General features: G+C 48.2%; 1 protein-coding gene across 3 annotated transcripts in view; it reads left to right on the top strand.

Moving 5' to 3' along the window:
* The window catches only part of Osbp2 (oxysterol binding protein 2), a 139,020-nt gene that overhangs the window by 63,708 nt on the left and 55,830 nt on the right, over positions 1–19,482 (top strand). Inside the window, exon 2 of one of the 3 annotated variants that reach the window (XM_051200441.1) lies at positions 16,881–16,977. The exons of 1 other annotated variant lie outside the window; for it this stretch is intronic. In XM_051200441.1, the coding sequence (XP_051056398.1) occupies positions 16,917–16,977 (61 nt within the window). In that variant the 5' untranslated portion in view covers positions 16,881–16,916. Of the gene's footprint in view, positions 1–12,012; positions 12,089–16,880; positions 16,978–19,482 lie in introns of those variants that run through there. One more of the 3 variants, XM_051200440.1, reaches the window with a different exon arrangement.

Raw genomic sequence — 19,482 nt, 5'->3', positions numbered from 1 at the left:
TGTAGACAGCATCTCTGTTTTGTGCTGCACTATTGAGGGTAGGGGGTGTGTCTCCTTGGGAACGTGCTGTTGAGTGTCACTTTCTCATGGCCAGCATGGGGGTGGGGGGACTCTGTTTATGCAACAAAAGGATGAGCTGCAGAAAGAAGACTGGGTGGCAGGTGGCAACTGGATGTGCATGCCTTAGGCTGTAGTGGTAGGAGGCACACATGCTTATTCTTGTGCCTTCTTGAGCTCCACCATTGACAGGAATGCCCAGGTGTAAAAAAGACTTTGATTACCCAATACATGGCATCGCTGATGACTTATATTTGAGAGTCAGAGAAGACCTGGGAGACGTTTGACAAGTTGAAACTATAGCGTGCATGTTGTATAGAGATTTGGATACATGTCAATTCATGTGTGCATTCTCTAAGGTGGTTTTGAGGGAGACAGACAAGAAGACAAGGCTGGTGACTCCACATTGGTCTCAAGAATTCCAGTAGACCTCAGAGGGGGTGGAATTTGAACTGTGTGCATTTTCATGTGTATGTAGCTGCATGCACTTTATATATATATATATATATATATATATAATATATGAATCTGTGCTATAGTATATATACATGCATGTGTGTATATATGTGTGCATGCATGTACGTATATACATGTATGCATCTGTGTGCATGTGTATGTACATGTGTACATATACATGCATCTGTGTGTGTGCATGTGTGTATATATGAATGCATCTCTGTGTGCATGCATTTGCACGTGTTTGCTTGCTCTCATAAATGTGTGCCTGGAGCTTTCAGGCAGCTTTTCAGCAGCACTGTGAGCTAGATCCAAAAGACAGCCTTAGAGAGAGAGGTACAGTCAATTACATCAAGAGAGGGGGGGGGAGACTAAGTTGAAAAAACCTTTCTTGAGGTGTGGAAATCTGATGAGTGTGGCAAATATGGTGACAGGCCACCTGAAGGCAGATCATTTTTATGTGTATGGGCATGCCTGGTGGCCCTAGAGGCCAGAAGTGTTGGATCCCCTGATACTGGGATTTCAAATGGTTGTAAGAGCCACCCTGTAGGCCATGAAAGAGCAGCAGTTGCTCTTAATTTCTGAGCCAGCTGCTTGATAAGCTTGTTTGTTTTAACTTTAGGGCTCCAGGAAGGAGGGCCACACTTTTGCCTGCTCACCCCCAAATTTTTAAAATTGCTATTGCGCTGAATTTTCTGGAAAGCCTCTTCATGATAAGCTTTTAACTATCCATTACTTCAAAGGAATCTCACATGCTGGCCAGGGTCCCTGTTTTATATGCTGCTCATCTCTAGGGGCAACGGCTCGACCACCAGGGATCAAGGTGTGCTCCATCTGGTCTCCATGATGCCAGGGCCACAGTCTTGAAAAGTACAGTGAACCTTCATTCTGTGTGGATAAGGAGCACTGGGCTGCAGAATGGCTGGGAGCCTTGGCTAGGCCAATCAGAAGGACGGGACTCCACCAGTGGACATTTGAGGAGTCTTTAGTAAATGCCTTGATTAAGAACCCATTTGCTTTCCTCCCTGACTCCAAACCAGTGGATAAATACATGAATATCACCAACAGAGGCAAATTCAGAATGGCATTCTTTAAAAACTGATAACACTTTGATGTTAACTATTCAAGAGCCACATGCAGGTTTCTGCCACTGTTTTCCCTAAGAAGCAACTGGTGGAGAAGCGGCTGGCGGAGAAGCAGCTGGTGGGGAAGCAGCTAGAGGAGAAGCAGCTGGTAGAGAAGCAGCTGGTGGGAAGCAGCTACTGAGGCAGTGGTGCTGGACTTGCCAGCTTCAATACTGTCTGGAAGCAGCTGAGCTTGTCTGCCTTCCTGCTGAAGCTGCCTGCTGACTGGCACTCAGCTGTCCATACAAGTCTACAGTTGTGCATCTTCCTGAATCCTCCCTGAGCCTTCATTAGCCTTTGCTTCTAGGTGTGAATCATTTCCAGCCTGCTTGCCCCCAGTGCAGGGCTTTAGTGTCAGATAGAGGTTTGTTGAGTGGAATGTGAAATGCTCTCCAGCCAGTTACCATTGTTTGACGATGTGTTTTTATGAAGTTGCACATTGATCGGTGGCTGCTGGGGTTTTCAGGTTGTCTTCTTGTATGCTAGGTAGAAGTGAACAGTCTGAGAACAAAAGCCTTGGGTGGCTTCTGCACCAGAACTCTAAAGGCCGGGAAAAGCATGTATGGGAGTCACACTAATGAGGCCATCGTGGGAGCCTGCTTTGCCCTGCATGTCCTGTGTTTTATGGCTTGTCCAAGCCCTGAACTTGTAAGTGATAGAGCCTGTTGGCCACAGCTGGAACGATTCAGCTTGGCATTACAACCACTCAGAGGTGATAGTAACCCTCATTGATAGAGGCTGCAGAGAGGAATGTATTATAGAGAAATATATTATAGAAGAAGATATTATAGGGTGACATAGAGGAATATATTGAAGGGGGTATATTATAGGAGAATATATTATAGAGGAATAGATTCAGCCTTAAAAAAGGGAGGAAATGCTACTTCAATATGAAAATTTCCTTCAAACTTTTAAAATTATTTTAATTATGTTTGAAGAATACTTCAATATGAATCTTTGATATATTTTAGTCTACCTTAATTATTGTCTTTTCTCTTTCCAAGCAACTTAAAGCAGCCTCAGCAGGTGTAGTTCCTGTGCCCACTTCTCCTTTTGTTATGTGTGAGTCCCACAAAACTCAGGTGGCTCTTATTTCTGTTATTTACTTGTTTAATTTTTCTTTTGTTTTAGGTGGTGTTGAGGATGGGATCTAGGGCATTGCAAGCTCTCTACCACTGGGCTACATCCCAACCCAAAATTTGATCTGTATAGAATCAATATTTACTTATATTTAGTTGTATTTTAGACATTTTAGTTAATCTTTTTACACTGCTTCACACATTACCTGAGATAATTTTTAGTATTCTAAGAGCTCTTATCATTTCTTGTGATCCCTGTCTACTGGCAGTGAAGTCTTTTTATCTTGCTCTATCTGAAAATATTAAATTATTCTATGTGTTATTTTTGACTGTGATGTGTTGAGTGTGTTACTGGTAAGGATTTATTGTTGTTTTGGGGTTTTTGTTTGTTTGTTTGTTTGTTTTTTTGCCTAGAGCTCTCTGGGTATCTTGAATCCATAAGTTAATGACTTTCACAAGAAGGATTTGTGGCCACTGTTTTGTCCACAGCTGCTTGTGAATTCTCTCCACTCTTCCTCTGGCGGGGCTCTGATACGGATGTTGGACCACCTGTTGTCTCCCATGTCTCCTTCACACTGTTGTGAATTTTCCATTCAAATGTTCCCCTTTTAGTCTTAGCTATCCTGTCTCTGGGTTTGCTAAATTTGGTTTCAACTCTGTTCATTTTGCTGTTGCACTTGTTCAAACCTTTTATGTCCTAGAATTTCTGGTCATTTTTGTTTCCGGTTACACTGGAACATTCCATCTGTTCTTTAATTTTGTTCCTTGCATCTTTTTCCTCTAACTTTGTGATTGCAGTTCCTTTGAAATCAGCTTTAGGCCCATCAGCAGCTCTGGTAAATTAACTCATCTGGGGCTCTTGGCACCTCAGCCATCTGTGGTCTCTTGAGTTGGTGTCATTTCTATGGAATGTTCTTTGCCGCTCTAGAGCAGGCTGGAGAGGTGAACTGTAAGCTCTCCCCAGAGGTTGTGAAGATAGTCACACAAGACTCGGCTCCTGAACTTTGGCTGTCTGGTGGGTATGGAGGGAAACGCTGGTCTCCTGGGCCAGTTTCATGTCACTCAGGTCTCAGAATCTTGTGGAAGGTGGAATCTTTTTTCTCTGTTCTTAGGGTTATGTATCAGAAGTTTTGAAACAGTATAAGCTTAAGCTCATTTACAAAGGAAATGCCTTTGATATTTAACTCAACCACCTACTGTTATTTGACATTCTCTTCAACTCTTTGGGTTGTTTTTGAGAGAAGGTCTCACTATGTAGCCCTTGTTGGCCTGGAACTCACTATGCAGATCAGGCTGTCACCGAGTCTCTGCCTCATGAGTGTTAGGATTAAAGGTGTATACCATTGTCTTAGTCAGGGTTTCTATTGTGTGAAGAGGCACCATAACCACAGCAACTCCATAGAGGAAAACATTTAATTGAGGTGGCAGCCTACAGTTTAGTCTGTCATCATCAGGCCGGACATGGTGACTTGCAGTAGACATGATACCAGAGGAGCTGAGAATTCTACTTCTTGAGCTGCAGGCAGCAGAATCATCTGTGTCACTATTGGTAGCTTAAGCACAGGAAACCTCAAAGCCTACCCCCACAGTGACACACTTCCTCCAACAAGGCCACAGCTACTCCATCAAAGCCATATCTCCTCATAATGCCACTCCCTATGGGGGCCATTTTCTTTCAAGCCACCACAGCCACCATGCCCTGTGCATGTGTGTATGTATATGTATGTATGTGTGTATGTGTGTATATGTGTGTATAATTCTACTGTCCACCTTTGTGGATTCGACTTCTCTAGGATTTCATATGAGTGAATCCTATGGTGTCATTTTGTGACTGATTTATTTCACTTGGCATCATGTCTGCAAGGTTCATCCACATTATAACACATGTCAGAACTTTGTTCCATCGTAGACTATGTCACTTTCTTTCACCCATTCATCTGGCAATGGACACTGGTTTCACCAGCATGTCAGCTCTGTGGACCATGCTGTCATGAACACTGGTAAACGGGTACTTTTCTAGCCCCCTCTTTCAGTTCCCGTGGATATATTTATGCAATTGCCCAGGCATGGCATTTCGAGGTCACAGGGTTAACTAATGGCTACACCATTTTCCATTCCCACCAACATAAGAGTTCCAGATTCTCCAGATTCCCACCAGGGCCCTTGTCTTGCTTAGCAGCAATGGTAATGGGTGTCTGTGGAACCCACTGTGCTTCTGATTTGTATTCCTGTCATCGGTGAAGTTCCACATGTTTATCAACCACTCATGTGTTTGGCATATTGCCTGTTCAAGTTGTACACACACAAGCATGCTACACATGTTCATTCTTGTGTGCATGCGAGCATGCCACAGTACATATGTGGAGGTACAAAGAACAAGTTTGGGGGTCAGTTCTGTCCTATTATGTGGGTTCTGGGGGAATTGAACTCAATTTGTCAAGTTTATTAGCAAACACCTTTACCCACCGTCTTAGTCAGTGTTCTGTTGCTGTGAAGACACACCGTGTCCACAGCAACTCCTGTAAAAGAAAGCATGTCTCTAGGGCTTGCTTACAGTTTCAGAGGTTTAGTCCATTGCTATCCCGACAAGGAGCATGGCACCAGGCAAGGCAGACTTGGTGCTGGGGAAATAGTTCTACATCCAGATCTGCAGGCAGCAGGAAGAGGTTTTTGAAACGTCTAAGCACACACCTCCAGTGACATACTTCCTCCAACAAGGCCTCACCTCCTAATCTTTCTCAAGTAGTATTACTCCCTGTTGACTAAACATTCAAATATATGAGCATATGGAGGCCATTCTTATTTAAACCACATTTCATTTCCCGCACCCCCGTAGGCTTGTAGCCATCATGCAGAAAAAGCGCTGAGTCTAACTTCAAAAGTCCCTATAGTCTCAACATAGTTTAAAAGTTCAAAGCCTCCTCTAAAACTCATGTCAGTCTCTTAACTGTAACCCCCTGTAAAATCAAAATAAAAAAGCAGATCACACACTTCCAATATACAGTGGCACAGAATATACATTAGCATCCCCAAAGGGAGGGAAAGGAGCATGGTGAGTGTAGAGGGATGTTCATGTTGTCTCCTTCTATGGCACTGGCCACGCCCATTGGTGGGTGGAGCCAGGGGCGGAAGTGACCGGTGGAAGGAGGTCTGAGGAGAGTATCCGATGGAGCCTGCTGGCATTCATCTATCTAGGTTGTAAGTTACTTCTCCCTGAATAAACATCTATTCAGCCTATTTGTTTATCCTGATCCTTATTTAACTGCAGTAAGTGAGGAAATACCGGACCAGAACAAGACTGAAACCCAGCAGAATAAACTCCAAATTCTGCATCTCTGTATCTGTTGTCAAACAGCTCTTCAGATCTCTAACCACGTAGCCAAAGCTGCCAAGTTCTGCTTGCTGGGGCTAGAACTTGGCCCCTTCATTCAAATACATTTTCTTTCTTTTCTTCTTTCTTCCTTGCTTCCTTCCTCCCATCCTTCCTCCTTGTCTCTCTTTTTATTTGTTTTTGTTTTTTGAGACAGGGTTTCTCTGTATTGCTTTGGAGCCTGTCCTGGAACTTGCTCTGTAGACCAGGTGGATCTTGAACATTTCCATCAGCTTTTTGTTTTAGATGGTTTCTTCACAGCCTAAGCCTTTCTTTCATTCTTTGTCACAAGTTGGAAGCTTAGCTGAGTGGAGTCACATCGGGCTTTTCTTTAAACGTTTTATCTCCTTAAGCATAGGATTCAGCTCCTTTATGCGTCCTGCTGCTCCTCTTCTCCTCAAACTGTACATTTTGTATTTTTCCTTTCTCAGCCTTCTCCTTTTCAGTGACCACTAATTGCACGACGTTGTCAATACTAGGCTGTTTTGAAATATCCTCTGCCTATGTCATTAACCCCAAAACTCTATAATTTAGCCTTAGGCAGAAAGCAGTGAAATATCACAAGAAATATCCCCCCCCCAAAAAAAGCGGTGAAAATATCATGTGCCAATGTTCTTCTTCTCTGAAACTTCCTCTGGGCACCCCACAGTTCATATTGCCCTCAGCACTATCTTCCACTCTCTAGTAGGATGGCCCATTAAGCCCTGATTAAAGCATTCACCTGTTTTCCTAATCCAGAGTTCACATCCTGCCACAGCCAGTATGGTCAGGCCTGTCACAGCAATACCCTGCTTCCTGTTTCCAACTTCTGTTGTATTCACTGTTCTATTGCTGTAATGAGACACCATGACCGTGGCAACTCTTACACAAGAAAGCATTTACTTGGGGCCTGCTTACAGTTTCAGAGGTTTAGTTCATTGCTATCATGGTAGGCAGCTTGGCAGCGGGTATGGCATGCGTGGTGCTGGAGGCCATGGTGCTGGGGAAGTAGCTGAGAGCTATGTCCTGAGAGGGAGATACTGTGGTAAACTACTCCCTCCACCCAAGCCACACCTCCTAATCTTTTCAAATTGTGCCACTCCCTGATGACTAAGCATGCGTCTGTGGGGCCATGCTCATTCAAGTCACCACATCCACCACCTCCCTTATCTGCACCTGCCTCTGATGAATGGAGCATTTAGTTCCCTATTAGCACTTACCTGTAATGCATGTTACAGCCCCCACACTAGCTCTGGGACTCTTCTGTGTTGTAAACCTCCCTAATAGCTACTCATTTCCTGGCTGTTCCATCTTATAGATTTCCTCCCACACAACACCTATCTCTTTAACATTGCCAAGGCTTTTCTCACAGAGAGAGAACGTGTGTGTGTGTGTGTGTGTGTGTGTGTGTGTGTGTGGGCACGTGCATGTGTGCCTGCTTGTGTGTGCGCATGTGTGTGTGCATGTGTGCCTGCTTGTATGTGTGCACGTGCATGTGTGGGCACGTGCATGTGTGCCTGCTTGTGTGTGCACGCATGCATGTGTGTGTCTGTGTGTGTGTGCGCACACACGCACACGCATGTGTGTGCATGTGTGCCTGCTTGTGTGTGTGTACAAGTCAGTCTCAGATGTTCCTTGAGTGCCACCCACCTTGTTTTCTAAGACAAAATCTCCTACTGGGACCCGTGGCTAGGCTGGGCTGGCTGGCCATTGAGCCCCAGGAATCTGCCTGGTGCTGGGATTATAAATGCAAACCCCATACCCAGCTATGGGTGTTAAGGATTGAGTTCAGGTCCTGCTGCTTTGACAGCAGGCACTGTGCTGACTAGGTTATCTCCATAGTCCTCAAGGCTCTGGTTTTTAAAAGCAGAAAGGCATGTCAGAAGTCAGCCAGTCTTATTACACGTGTGGAAACTGAGGTGCAGAGAATACCGTGACCGAGTGTTCACGTCACTCGTGACCCTTCTCGAGCTCGGGCTGGCAGAGCTGTGCCTAGAATAGCAGCACCTCAGTTCCAGCTTTGAATAATGCCATGGAGGCTCTTTCAATTCCACAGAAGGTTGGTGTGGCTCCCCTGTCCCTCTCACTGCTGCTGTAGCCACTGACCACAGCTGCGGCTCTGAGGATGCAATAGGCCATTGTGCCTGTGGTGTGGGGTCCTAGAAGAGTCAGGACCTTTCAGCACCACGGAGAGTGCCACGTTGCACGTGGTTTCTGTAACCCTAGTGCCTCTTTGTTCCCTGCCTATCAAGAAGACAGACCTGCTCCAGATTTCTCTAGGTTGACTTGACAGGGTGTGAACTGGGAGTGGAGAGAGGGTGGTGCTGGCCAGACATAGGAATTAGATGGAGTCCCAAAGAACATTTGAAACCCTGCCATTCCCCGTCTGCCCAGCACGAGGTTTGCTCATTCTAGAAGTACTGAGCTCTGCGCAGTGTTACTATGTTGCCCTTGGATGGGAACTGACAGGCCTCCACCATAGCAGACAATCTGGACCCCTGTAAACATGCCAGGGGGATTAGATGGGAAGTAGGGATTCAAAGGGGGGGGGGAGTCTGGGAACTGAAGGAAAGGATGGTCCAAGGGACCTTTGGCTGTGAGGGTGTCCTAGTCAGGGTTGCTATTGCTACAGTAAAACACCATGACCAAAAAACAAGTTGGGGAGGAAAGGGTTTATTCAGCTCACACTTCCACATTGCTGTTCATCACTGAAGGAAATCAGGACAGGAACTCAAGCAGGGCAGGGTCCTGGAGGCAGGAGCTGATGCAGAGGCCATGGAGGGGAGCTGCTTACTGGCTTGCTCCCCATGGCTTGCTTACTCAGCCTGCTTTCTTACAGAACCCAGGACAAGCAGCCTGGGGATGGCATCACCCACCATGGGCTGGGCTCTACCCCATTTATCACGAATTGAGGAAATGCCTTACAGCTGGATCTCATGAAGGCATTTCCTCAACTGAGGCTTTTCCCTCTGATGACTGTAACTTGGGTTACACATAAAACCAACCAGGACAGAGCAGGTGGAGAGAATGAACTGTGGATGTGTTTATGGCTCAGGGCATAACAGGAAGTGAAGCATTAGGGCTGGGCTGGAACAGCTGGCTGTGGATTGCCTTGGGTTTAGCACAACATCTGTGGTAGAGATGGTGGATAGGTTGATCTGGTGGGCGTGGTCTACTGCTTGGCAGCATCACTGGTGAACCCTGTCTTCCCACCAGGCTAAGAGCCTGTGGAGAGGTCACAGGGCCCCCTCCTCCCCCATGCAAGGGACTGAAGGAAGGAGAGGGCCTGGCACAGCAGTGTCTCCCATCCTCTGTGGGTGGGAATCAGTGATGTGTGTTCTAGTTTTTGAACTATTCCAGAACCAGAAAATAGTGCACTAACCAGACAGTTTTTAAAATCTTGCTATATGGCTTGGATTGTTTCTGTTTCAAACTTTGAATCTTTTGGAGCTCAGTATAAATATAGCTGTATGACTGGAAATTTTTAGCTTTGTTCTAGTGGTTTTGTGTGTGTGTGTGCGCCCGCGCGCGTGCGTGCACACATGCAATCACGCACACACATGCTCGCAAGCATGTATGAATGTGAGAGCCTTTCTGGGACACTGGCTGGTCTCTGGTGTGAGGATGCAGACATGCTAGGAATTGCTGAGCCTGCCATAAATTAGACAAGGGTTGTCACAGAGCCCTCCTGACAACCCATTCCAAACAAGGAAGCACACAAGGAAAGACTGGGATGCCATGGTCCACCTGGCGCCTTGTCCTCTGAAGGTCTGTGCTGACTGCAGCCAGAATCCTGTGGACCCTGGTGCTCTGGGCACATTTTCATTTCTTCCTCTCGGTCTTGATAGTATGCTATTTTTTTAAAAAAAGGGAAAAAACGGAGGGGAAGTAATTTTTAAAGAGTTAGTTGTTCCATCGTTTTAAAGCATGCATGTTATTCTATGTTATTCTTCTCTATGAACCCTGTTTCTTGGTCAGGCTGTGTTGAATGTTTCAGACCATGTTCTTTCTTAGAAGCCACTGTCTGAATGCTTGTGCAGAATCCATGCGCTTGGAGAGGACTTATGAACCTAGACTTTTAAATTGCTCTGTTCATGACCCCCCCAGCTTTAAATGAAGGGCAGGGAAGCCCTAAAAATGCTTCTGGATTTTAATTAATGAGGGCAAAAGTTGCGGTGTTATAAAAAGAATTAGGCAGGAGTTTCCAATTTAGTTCAGGGAAGGAAGGGGTCTCCTCACCTGGATTCTGGAAGGATTAAGAGAAGCCAGGAGGAGGTGGGGCCTCTGGTGGCCACCCACTATGGGTTCTCCGGAGCCAGAACACCCTCACCCCACCCATCCCAGAGGAGAAGCGAGCTGAGGGTCACTTTGCTGGTCTTTGCCAAGAGCCAAGTCAGAACAAGGACACCTCCATCTCATCCGGGAACTTCTGGTTAGGAGCAAGGAGCAGCAGAAGGGATTTTAACAAATGAAAACAACGTGGAAGTGGCTCTGGGTGATGTCACCAAGCGCTAGCAGTCCCATCTGTTGGTTGATTGACACCAGGATGGGGTGGTGGGTGGGAGGAAATGAAATTGCGGGCCGGATGGAACCCCAACACCCTCTACCCCAAGCTATAATTCACAAGACAGATCCAGAATATATGATAGCGGAGAAACGAAGGCTTGAGCACCGACCTTCTCCGGGCCCCTCCCATGCTGGACCAACAAGAGGGGCCAGCCTTCTTTGGCCTTGATTGGACCCAGATGACGCCCTGGGTGCTGGGTCCGGTTCCCGACCACGCCGGTGCGCTTTAAGAGGCTGAGTTGCGCCTTCACCACCCTCGCACGTCCCTCCACGAGAGCTCGTCTTTGTCCAGCCGAGTGCTGGAGCCCCGCAGCAGGGGCCTGGGGTGCGTGTGGGGCGCGGGCCTCCGGGCGAGGCCGCCCGTGCGCGGGGCTGGCCGCTGTCCGCGGTGCTGAAGCGGCGGGCACGGCGGGGAGGCGGGCCCCCGGCGCAGCGCATCTTCGACCCCAGCACCGCCCTCCTCGCGGGCTGAGCGAGGCAGTAGCTGACACTGCACCGGGACGCTCTCAGAGCGCGGCGGGAAGGCGGCGGCTGGCTGAGTCCACGCGACCCCGGGGCCGGATCGACATCCACTCCGGAGAGCCCCTCCCTGGGGTGAGTTGGCGGGCTGACTGGGCTGGGCAGGAGGGCCCCCGGGGAGGCTCGTCACTTGAGCTACATTTGCCTTCCTCCAGCCTAGCTGAGAGCTGCCTGGATGGCTGAGCTCGAAGCTCTGCCCCTCCACTGGCCCCAGTCTTGGGTCGAGACCCGCTTGTCCTCACACACAGGACAAAGGATTTAAGCAGAAGTCGGACAGGAGGAGGCATTTGGCACCCTGTGTGTAGCCAGCAGTTCAGCAGCAGGAAGGACTTACCCAGGCTGGTGTCCCAAGGGACACCACTCTGCTGGAGACTGGCCCTGGGAAGCCCAGGTACTAGAATTCAACCTAGATAGAAGCCAGCCATCTTTTAGTAGAGGAAGGCAAACCTTCACTGGGGCTGCAAGAGAGAAGTAAAACCCTTTCCCTACACCTCCCTCTCTTCTCCCTAGACGCCCGAGATGCAGGGCTTCACCCTACAAGGGTGAGGAGGATCGTGTCCATGCAGCAGAGAGTTGAGAGCTTTACTCAGGCAGAGGTGCTCTGGAGTGGATAGCGAGCAGGCACTCGTGTGTGTGTGTGTGTGTGTGTGTGTGTGTGTGTGTGTGTGTGTTCACAGCACGAAGAGGGGGTTTTAAACTCCAGTGGTGGCTATCACAGGAAAAGCCCTCTCCAGCCTGCCTGTGCCTCTGAGTAAGCAGTTTGAGGTCACTCTGGGAAACTCCCCAGCCAGAGGAGCCTTAGGGCCTCCTCAGCCCTTAAAGCTGCGCCCCTCCTGCCTTAAGCCAGCAGCTGAAGGGGGAGATGTGTTTAAACTTGATGGGCCACCTCTGTCTTCGCTCCTACCAGCAGTCGGTCCCCATCTCCATCACCTGGCAAGGTCAGACAGATCTGGTAACTCCTTGAGTTGGGTGGGTGGGCTGCTGGGGGGGTATTGCCTAGACAAAGGGCTTTTGGTATGTTTGAGGAGGTAAAGGAATGGGGGGTGGAGGTAAAGGCACCCTACCCCAGGCCCTGGAGGTCTATGTTAAATCTCAAACCATGTGAGGTGACTATTCTAACCCAATGGGTCTAGATGAGTCTTCTGGGTCTTTGTGGGTTCGCCTGATGGACTGGGGTGTGCGTTTAGCTCTGTCTGTCTAGCCTAAGCTGTTGTATCTCAGAAAGGACTCTGGTGGGCATGTGCCTTGGGTCATCTGATGCTCAGGGGTGCTGGTGGAGATATTGAGGTGATGGACAGGTTTGGGGGTCAGTGTGTGCTGCAGGAGTGCTGCAGTGCTGTGGGAAATGCATGCCAAGAATGTAGCATTGCTTACTTAAAGCAGACTGCTGGGTACCAGGCACCATTTGCCTGTTTATGAGGGAGGAAGGATCATATATGTTCTCTGTTTGTTTTTTTTGTTTTTTTTTTTTTTATCACTTTCTCCCTCAGGGTATCATTCTTCCCTAGCTTGTATTTTGGCTGTATGAATGAACCCCTTTAAAGAAGGATTCTTTGGAAGAATGGCTGACTCATGACTGTACTCTGATGTCCTTGCTGACATGTTTCATAAAATAAATTCAGTAATAGACCAGCAGGCTAGCTAAGCAGTGGGCAATTTGGGGGTGGGTGGGTGTTAGGAAAACAGTGTAATTGAGCTTTGCTGTCATTTGTAATGAAATTTTACATAGCCAAAAAGTTTTCCACAGTTAGATCAAGTTGAGGGGTGTGTGTCTATTTTTAGCATGCTGTGTATCTGTAATGTAATCAGGCTACCTATTTTTACCCATACTCTGAACAACTTAAAACCTCCTTAATAATTGAAGCAGGCTCATATCTCCTCTGTAACTAAACTACTTCGGGGTTACTAAATCGTAGCTGTTACTTAGTGATATATAGTTTCTGTTTTGCAAACACTTACTCTTTTGTTTATATAATAGATAAGTCACACAGTTAGACAAAGTATATGAGGAATATGAGTTGAATCTTCCTGCTGGTGTAGTGACTGCTTAGTAACTGAACCAGCTTGATTTTGGCAAAAGTGGTTGACCTTGGGTTGCCCTTCTGTATGGTTTATAAAGTAGAGAAAGCGATGTTGACCTGGAGTGTGAAGCCACAGCACCAGCTTGGCACACAGGTGTTTAATATTATTCTTAGCGTCTCTTTCCAGCTTGCCCCCACCGGTATTAGAGGGGCTCAAGTGTGTTCAGTTAAACTTAAGTTTATTCTCAAATTTGCAAGGGCCATGGAAAGATCAGGACGGCCTGGTCCAAGCTGGAAGAGATAGTCCCAATGTGGGGACTGCCCTTGAGTTGGCTGTCATCCAGGAATGCTGGCCCAAGGCATAGCAGCTGGGTGCCAGGCATTCTGAAAGCAACTCAGTTATAAACTAGCTAGGAGTGGAGAACCATTGCCACCTTTATTATGCAAAGAAAGAAATGGAGTGGCTTGGTCACAGATGTCCAAGGTCTAACTCTCACACTTGCCTCTCCAGCATGATGAGAGGGCCTCACACAAACTCATGGTCCCAAAAGAGGAAGAGCACACCAAAGTCACACCCCATCTCCTCACTCAGTGGTAGCGGTGTCCCTGCTGGGTGACAAGTGGGAAGGCTGTCTGATGCCAAGGTTCTTATCCTCCTCCTCCTGTGCTGTTCCACAGCACCTCTGTAGCAAGCCTGGGCGAGGCTGGTGGCTCTGTGGCAGAAGCTTCCTTAAGTCTAGGGACCTGTGTGGAACCTCTACATAGATGTTCTGGAACCAGCCAGCTCCCTCTGCTGGCTCCCAGCCCCGGAACCCATTTGCAGTGGGTATTGAATTTTGTTTGAGGGGTGATGAGGTCATGTAAATCGTTCAGTTGTGTTTCTACCTCGCTTTTCTAACCCTACCTGCTGCTAAGAACAGGTATTCGCCTAAAAAGACATGATGAATGAATTATTGACGTAGTAGACCTCGTATAGCTCCTTTGCATATATAATCTGGCTACTTAACAAACATACTGATGAGCCTGCTTCCTTAACTGTGTGGTGTTTATCTTAAACCACTCGCCTCCCTTTCGGACTTGGCCCATTCCCTGGACTGCATTTTTAGGTACCAGGTCTCCTCTACTGCGTCCAGCCCTGAACCCTAGCGCCCACATCCTCCCGTGAGCCTTGTTCCTTCCTTCTCTTACTGCCTGCAGCCAGGCCCAATTCCTTTTCTCCTGCCAGGCCACGCTGTCACAGCCCCGACTCAGTTCCTCATGAAGGCTGACATCTTTGCACGTGGCCACCTTCCCACGTGGGACCCCCTCACACTTTTCTTGCGTGTAATACTTCAGGGACAGAGTCTGTTCTTGTCACACTCTCCTGAAGAGCCTTCCCTTGCCAGCTTCTGCCTCTGGGGAGAGGAAAGGGGCCTCAGCCTGGCTGGGAAGGACCTCCCTGCAGGCCAGCTCTGGAACCCACACTGCTAAGTACAGGGCTGAACTGTGGCTGTTCCATTTCTGCTCCTCCAGGTCCAAATGCCTTCTCCAAGCCTCTTTCCTCCCTGCTTAGATCTCATCACTCTTGCTGGATGAGCATGCACGGGAACTAGTCTTTCTATGTGTCAAGTGCAGTATAGACACCAGTAATGCCAGAGTCGTATGGGTTGTATTATGTCCTAATGCCCTATTCTTGTGAGGAAAAGATCTCTGTGAATGTAATCTTTATGGCAAATTCATTCATATCCCCATTGCAGTTTGACAGAAACACACACACACATATGAAATGTGCACACATGTACAAATGCAGGCGTGTGTATACATATATGTACACACATGAGAACACAGGGACGGACACACACATAGACATATACATGAATACGCATACAAGGACAGAATACAAGGACACATGCACATGCATGCACATACATGTGCACACACAGGAGAACACCCTACAAGGACACACACACAGGCATATACACACCCAAAGACACCTAGACATGCACACATATATAAGTGCATACATACATACATAAGAACACCATTTAAGGACACAGAAGCAAAGCAGGGTTAGAATGGCATCACAAGCCAAGGAATTACTGAGGGCACCAGAACCTAGAAGAAGCAAAGAATCCACCTCTCAAGCATTTGAGAAGAGCATAGCCTACTGACAACTGGTTTCAGATTTCTTGCATCCAGAGAATGAATTTATGTGGTCTTTACCTCCTAGATTTTGGCAGCCCTGGGCCAACCTTCCCAGGCCGTCAAAATACTGGCTGTTTTGCTGGGTGACAGACTCCCCATCAGATCCTCCTGAGTTAGTTGAGAACCTTCCTGCCACCACTGAAGCTCCTGAGGATAGAGAGAGGCCTTGTGCTCAGAGCTGAGCAGAACTCAGAGAGAAAAGCAGGTCACCAGGTGAGCAGAGGCAGGTGCGGGGCACTGATGCCCACGGCGCCTGTGTAGTGGATATACAAAAGGGCTTGAAGTTAAACTTGGTACTGTTGGCACCAAGGGCCGTGGCAGGGATGCAGCAGGGAGAAGTTAAATTTTCAGATGGAAGCGAGCAGGAGGGTGCAGATGATCCAGGTGGATTGCAAATGACTTTGAAGGACTCTGCCATTTGTTGCATTTAGGCCCTGAGGGAGAAAGCAAAGGCATTGACCCTCAGGTGTGCAGTCAGTGCCTGGGGACAGAACTTTCAGTGAGGGAAAGGTAGTGTCTTGGTTACTGTTTTATCACTGTGACGAGACACCATTACCCTGGGAGCATTTAACCAGGAGTTTGCTTGCAGTTTCAGGGGGTGAAACTGTCTCCATGACTGTCTTGATGGAGAGCGTGGCAACAGGCAGGCAGGCAGGCAGGCAGGCGCTAGATTGGTAGCTGAGAGCTTACATCCTAATCCATGGAAGGTAGTAGGCAGAGAGAGACTGGGTCTGGAGTGGGCCCACCCCCAGTGACACACCTCCTCCAACAAGGCCACATCTCCTAAGCCTTCCCAAGCAGTTTCACCAACTGGGGACCAACCATTTCAAACATCTGGGCCTATGGGGGCCTTTCTCCCTCAAACCACAGTGGCCGTTAGGAAACAGAGGAGGGATGCTGGGCTCTGCTGGGGTTGGGGGTGGAGCAGAGGGTGTGCGGTGTGGGTGGTTCTGGAGCTCAGAGGGAAGACCGTACTTACACTGCTGATGAGACACTAGCACAGAGAGGGGTGTGTGCCATGGGCGTAGATGTTGTCCCACAGAGTGGAAAGAGTATGAGCAGTTGCTTACTGCTCCACAGTGGTAGGCAAGGAGGTTGGAAGGTAGTACCAGGGAGGTGGGATTTCACAAGGGCATGCTTGACACGGCAGGAGGGACCTGCAAGGTCTCCAGCAAGGCCCTCGGACTCAGTGACCCAGCAGGGGTGCACCTGTCATGGTTTGCCGTTTCCAGTGCCTTCTCTCCTCACTGTCTATTAGACCCTCTTGGGGGTTCTGTTACCCCTCTGACCACATGGCTCAGAGCAGGCCTGGAAGGTGAGTGCAACAGGATGGCTAGACACCCCCATGGATGTCCTTTGCTCAAACCCAAGCCATACTCCGGGCGGTCATTGGTGTCTGTGGCCTGAGCTGCTACCAGTAGCCTAGAAGCTGAGGGTGGGTTGAGGCCTCCAGCCTGGTTGGATGACAGGCACCTTGCCCCTGGTCCCCCCCCACACTGGTTGCAGTTGTGTCCCTTCTTTGCAGGGCCCATCGCCATGGGCAGCTCTGCTCCTCCGATTCATGGGGATTGTGCCACGCATGCGCCAAATGATCCAGTCCCTCTCTGATTGCTGCCTGCCAGGTTGGTCTGTGTGCACTGATGTGGTGGCTTCTCTGATGTGACCCCTGGTGTCTTCTGTCCCCAACCACAGGTTTCAGTAAGAGCAGGCATTCCTGGGGTGCATCTGTCCCCATGGCTGTTTGTGAGGATTACATATATGTAAGAAACAACACTGTAGAATTTTTAAATGATCCTAAGACGCATCACCTCCACTGGTGATGAGAGCCAAGAGCACCACACAGTTTGTTACAGGGATGCATCTGCAAAACGTTCCCAAAGTGGAGGACAGATGCCCCTCCCCCACACGCCTCCCTGTGCACCTGTGAGATTAGAGTAAACCACTCCTTGCTTTTTCTCTGGCCCCATTATATTTTGAAGATCCCAATGTGCCGATTCAAATAGATGAATATCATTTTTAAACAATGGTGTAGAATTTCACAGGCTATCATAATTTCGTTAGCTTCCCTTTTGATGGCTAGTTAAGATTCTTTACATTCTATTTCTATTCCAGAGAGTGCTGTGGTGTGTGCCTTTACTTAGCACAGCTTCCAAGAAGTGAAATTGTTGGGTGACAAGGGTGCACGTTGGATATCAGCTGGCACTGCCAAATTGCTGGCCAGACAGAATACAAAAAGGGCCGGGGGAAGTGGCTCAGCAGATCAAGTGCTGACTGTGCAAGCACAAAGCCCCGAGTTTAATCCCTAGCACCCTCATAAAGGCTGGGCATGATGGGTGGTACAGACAGACAGATCCTTAGGTGATGCCGGCTAGCCAGTCTAGCTGATGGAGCTCCAAGTTCAGTGAGAGACCCTGCCTCAAAATAAGAGAGAGGACAGACAGAATGGCTCAGCAGGTGGGGTGCCTGCCTCTGGGCCTGATGACCTGAGTTTGGTCCTCAGGACCCATGCGTTGGAAGGGAAGAACTGACTCTTTAAGGGTGTCCTTCGTCCTCCACACAAGCACTGTGGCATGAAAACACACACACACACAGAGAGAGAGGATTGAAAATGTTTATTTCCCAACAGTGTGTACTGTCAGCTTCGTTGGCATTCTTCTGAATAAACAGTGAGCAAAAAGGCATTTCTTCAGTCTGTTTTGCATTTCCCTTGTCTTTGAGATGGATAGGCCTTGGTCTGTTTCTTGACCAATCATGTGCATTCATTCTGTTGCCATGGTACCCTTTGGATATTTGGAGTTTATGCTGCTGTGGAGTAACTCATTTTCCTTTGTGAATCTTTTGTTACATACTTTTTAGTATTTTCTCCATGTTGCTGCTTTTCCTACGCAAGGTCTCACTGTGTAACCTTGGCTGGCCTAGAACTCTTTGTAGACCAGGCTGGCCTCAAACTTGTGATTGAGGCCCTAAGACTTTGTGTTGGAGGATCTGTCAATCAGAGGTTTGGAAAGTGCCAGGGGAAGTGGGGCTTGGCGGACCCATTTGCAGCACCCCATCACTCCCTGGAGGGACAGACCTGGGACTCTCTTTCTCTGCATCGATTTCACGTGCTGTCCACACTGCAGTCCCTTATTCCAGATGTCGTGGGGATCGCAACCCCTCTGTAGGTCACAGATAAGCCAGGCTTAGGGAAGTGATCCCAAGTGTCTAGCATCTGACCCTGCTGTGGCTCATGCTTCCCAAGTGAGCTCCTACGGGGGTTTTGCATAAGGGACTGTATTACTGAGTCAGACTCACAAAACACCTCAGTCTAGGCAGCTTACCCACTCTCTCACTTCTGGAGACTGGAAGCCCAGAGTCAGAGGGTCAGCAGGCTAAGTTCCTTCTGAGGCCGCTCTCCTTAGCTCTCCTTGTCCCTGTGTCCATGTGGACTCTGTATGTACATAGCCTGATCTGCCTTTTGTGGAAGGACACCCATTAGAGTCCATTAACCCCATTCTGTGGCTTCAGTTTATTAGAAGTATCCCTTTAAAGACCCAAGCATAGCCCCTTTCTTAGGCTCATGGGTGAGAGTTCAACATAGCATTAGGATATGTTTGGTTTAGCTCCTAACAGAGCAAGCAAGAAAGCCAGCAAGCCAGTGAGTGTGCACCATTTTTTGACCAAGGATATGACAAGCAAGGCTCAGAGAGGCTCCTGTGTTTGTAATGCCATGCAGCAAGGTGGGTTGCAAATCTGAGTCCAGGCCTCATAGCCCCCTGGGAGAGCTGAGTAGCATCATAAAGTGGGGATCTACAGTCCTGACTCCCTGCTCTCAGGTCACTGGTCCATATCCTGCTACTCATGGTTTAATACGGTAACTCACCATCCCTGAGCAAAGCACCTGACCTTTAAATATTCTTCCTCGTTTCTCCTCCTGCCTGGGAAAGGATTTGTGGTCAGTTGATTGAATGTGATTTTGTCACTGTGGGAAATGCCATGCTAAAAGATTAAAGGGTTGGAATATAAAAAGAATTGCCAGTGACCTCACATCCTCACAGACACGCCTTCGCATTTTATGTCGGTTTCTTTTTCCTTCCCCTCTCTGCTCGTGTTTCCCGTCTTAGGCATCTGATTTAACAGGCTACTTT

Source organism: Phodopus roborovskii, unplaced genomic scaffold (genome assembly GCF_943737965.1).
Source record: "Phodopus roborovskii unplaced genomic scaffold, PHOROB, whole genome shotgun sequence".
Classification (NCBI taxonomy): domain Eukaryota; kingdom Metazoa; phylum Chordata; class Mammalia; order Rodentia; family Cricetidae; genus Phodopus; species Phodopus roborovskii.
The sequence above is the reverse complement of the archived record's forward strand: the minus strand, read 5'-3'. Positions and strand labels throughout refer to the sequence as shown.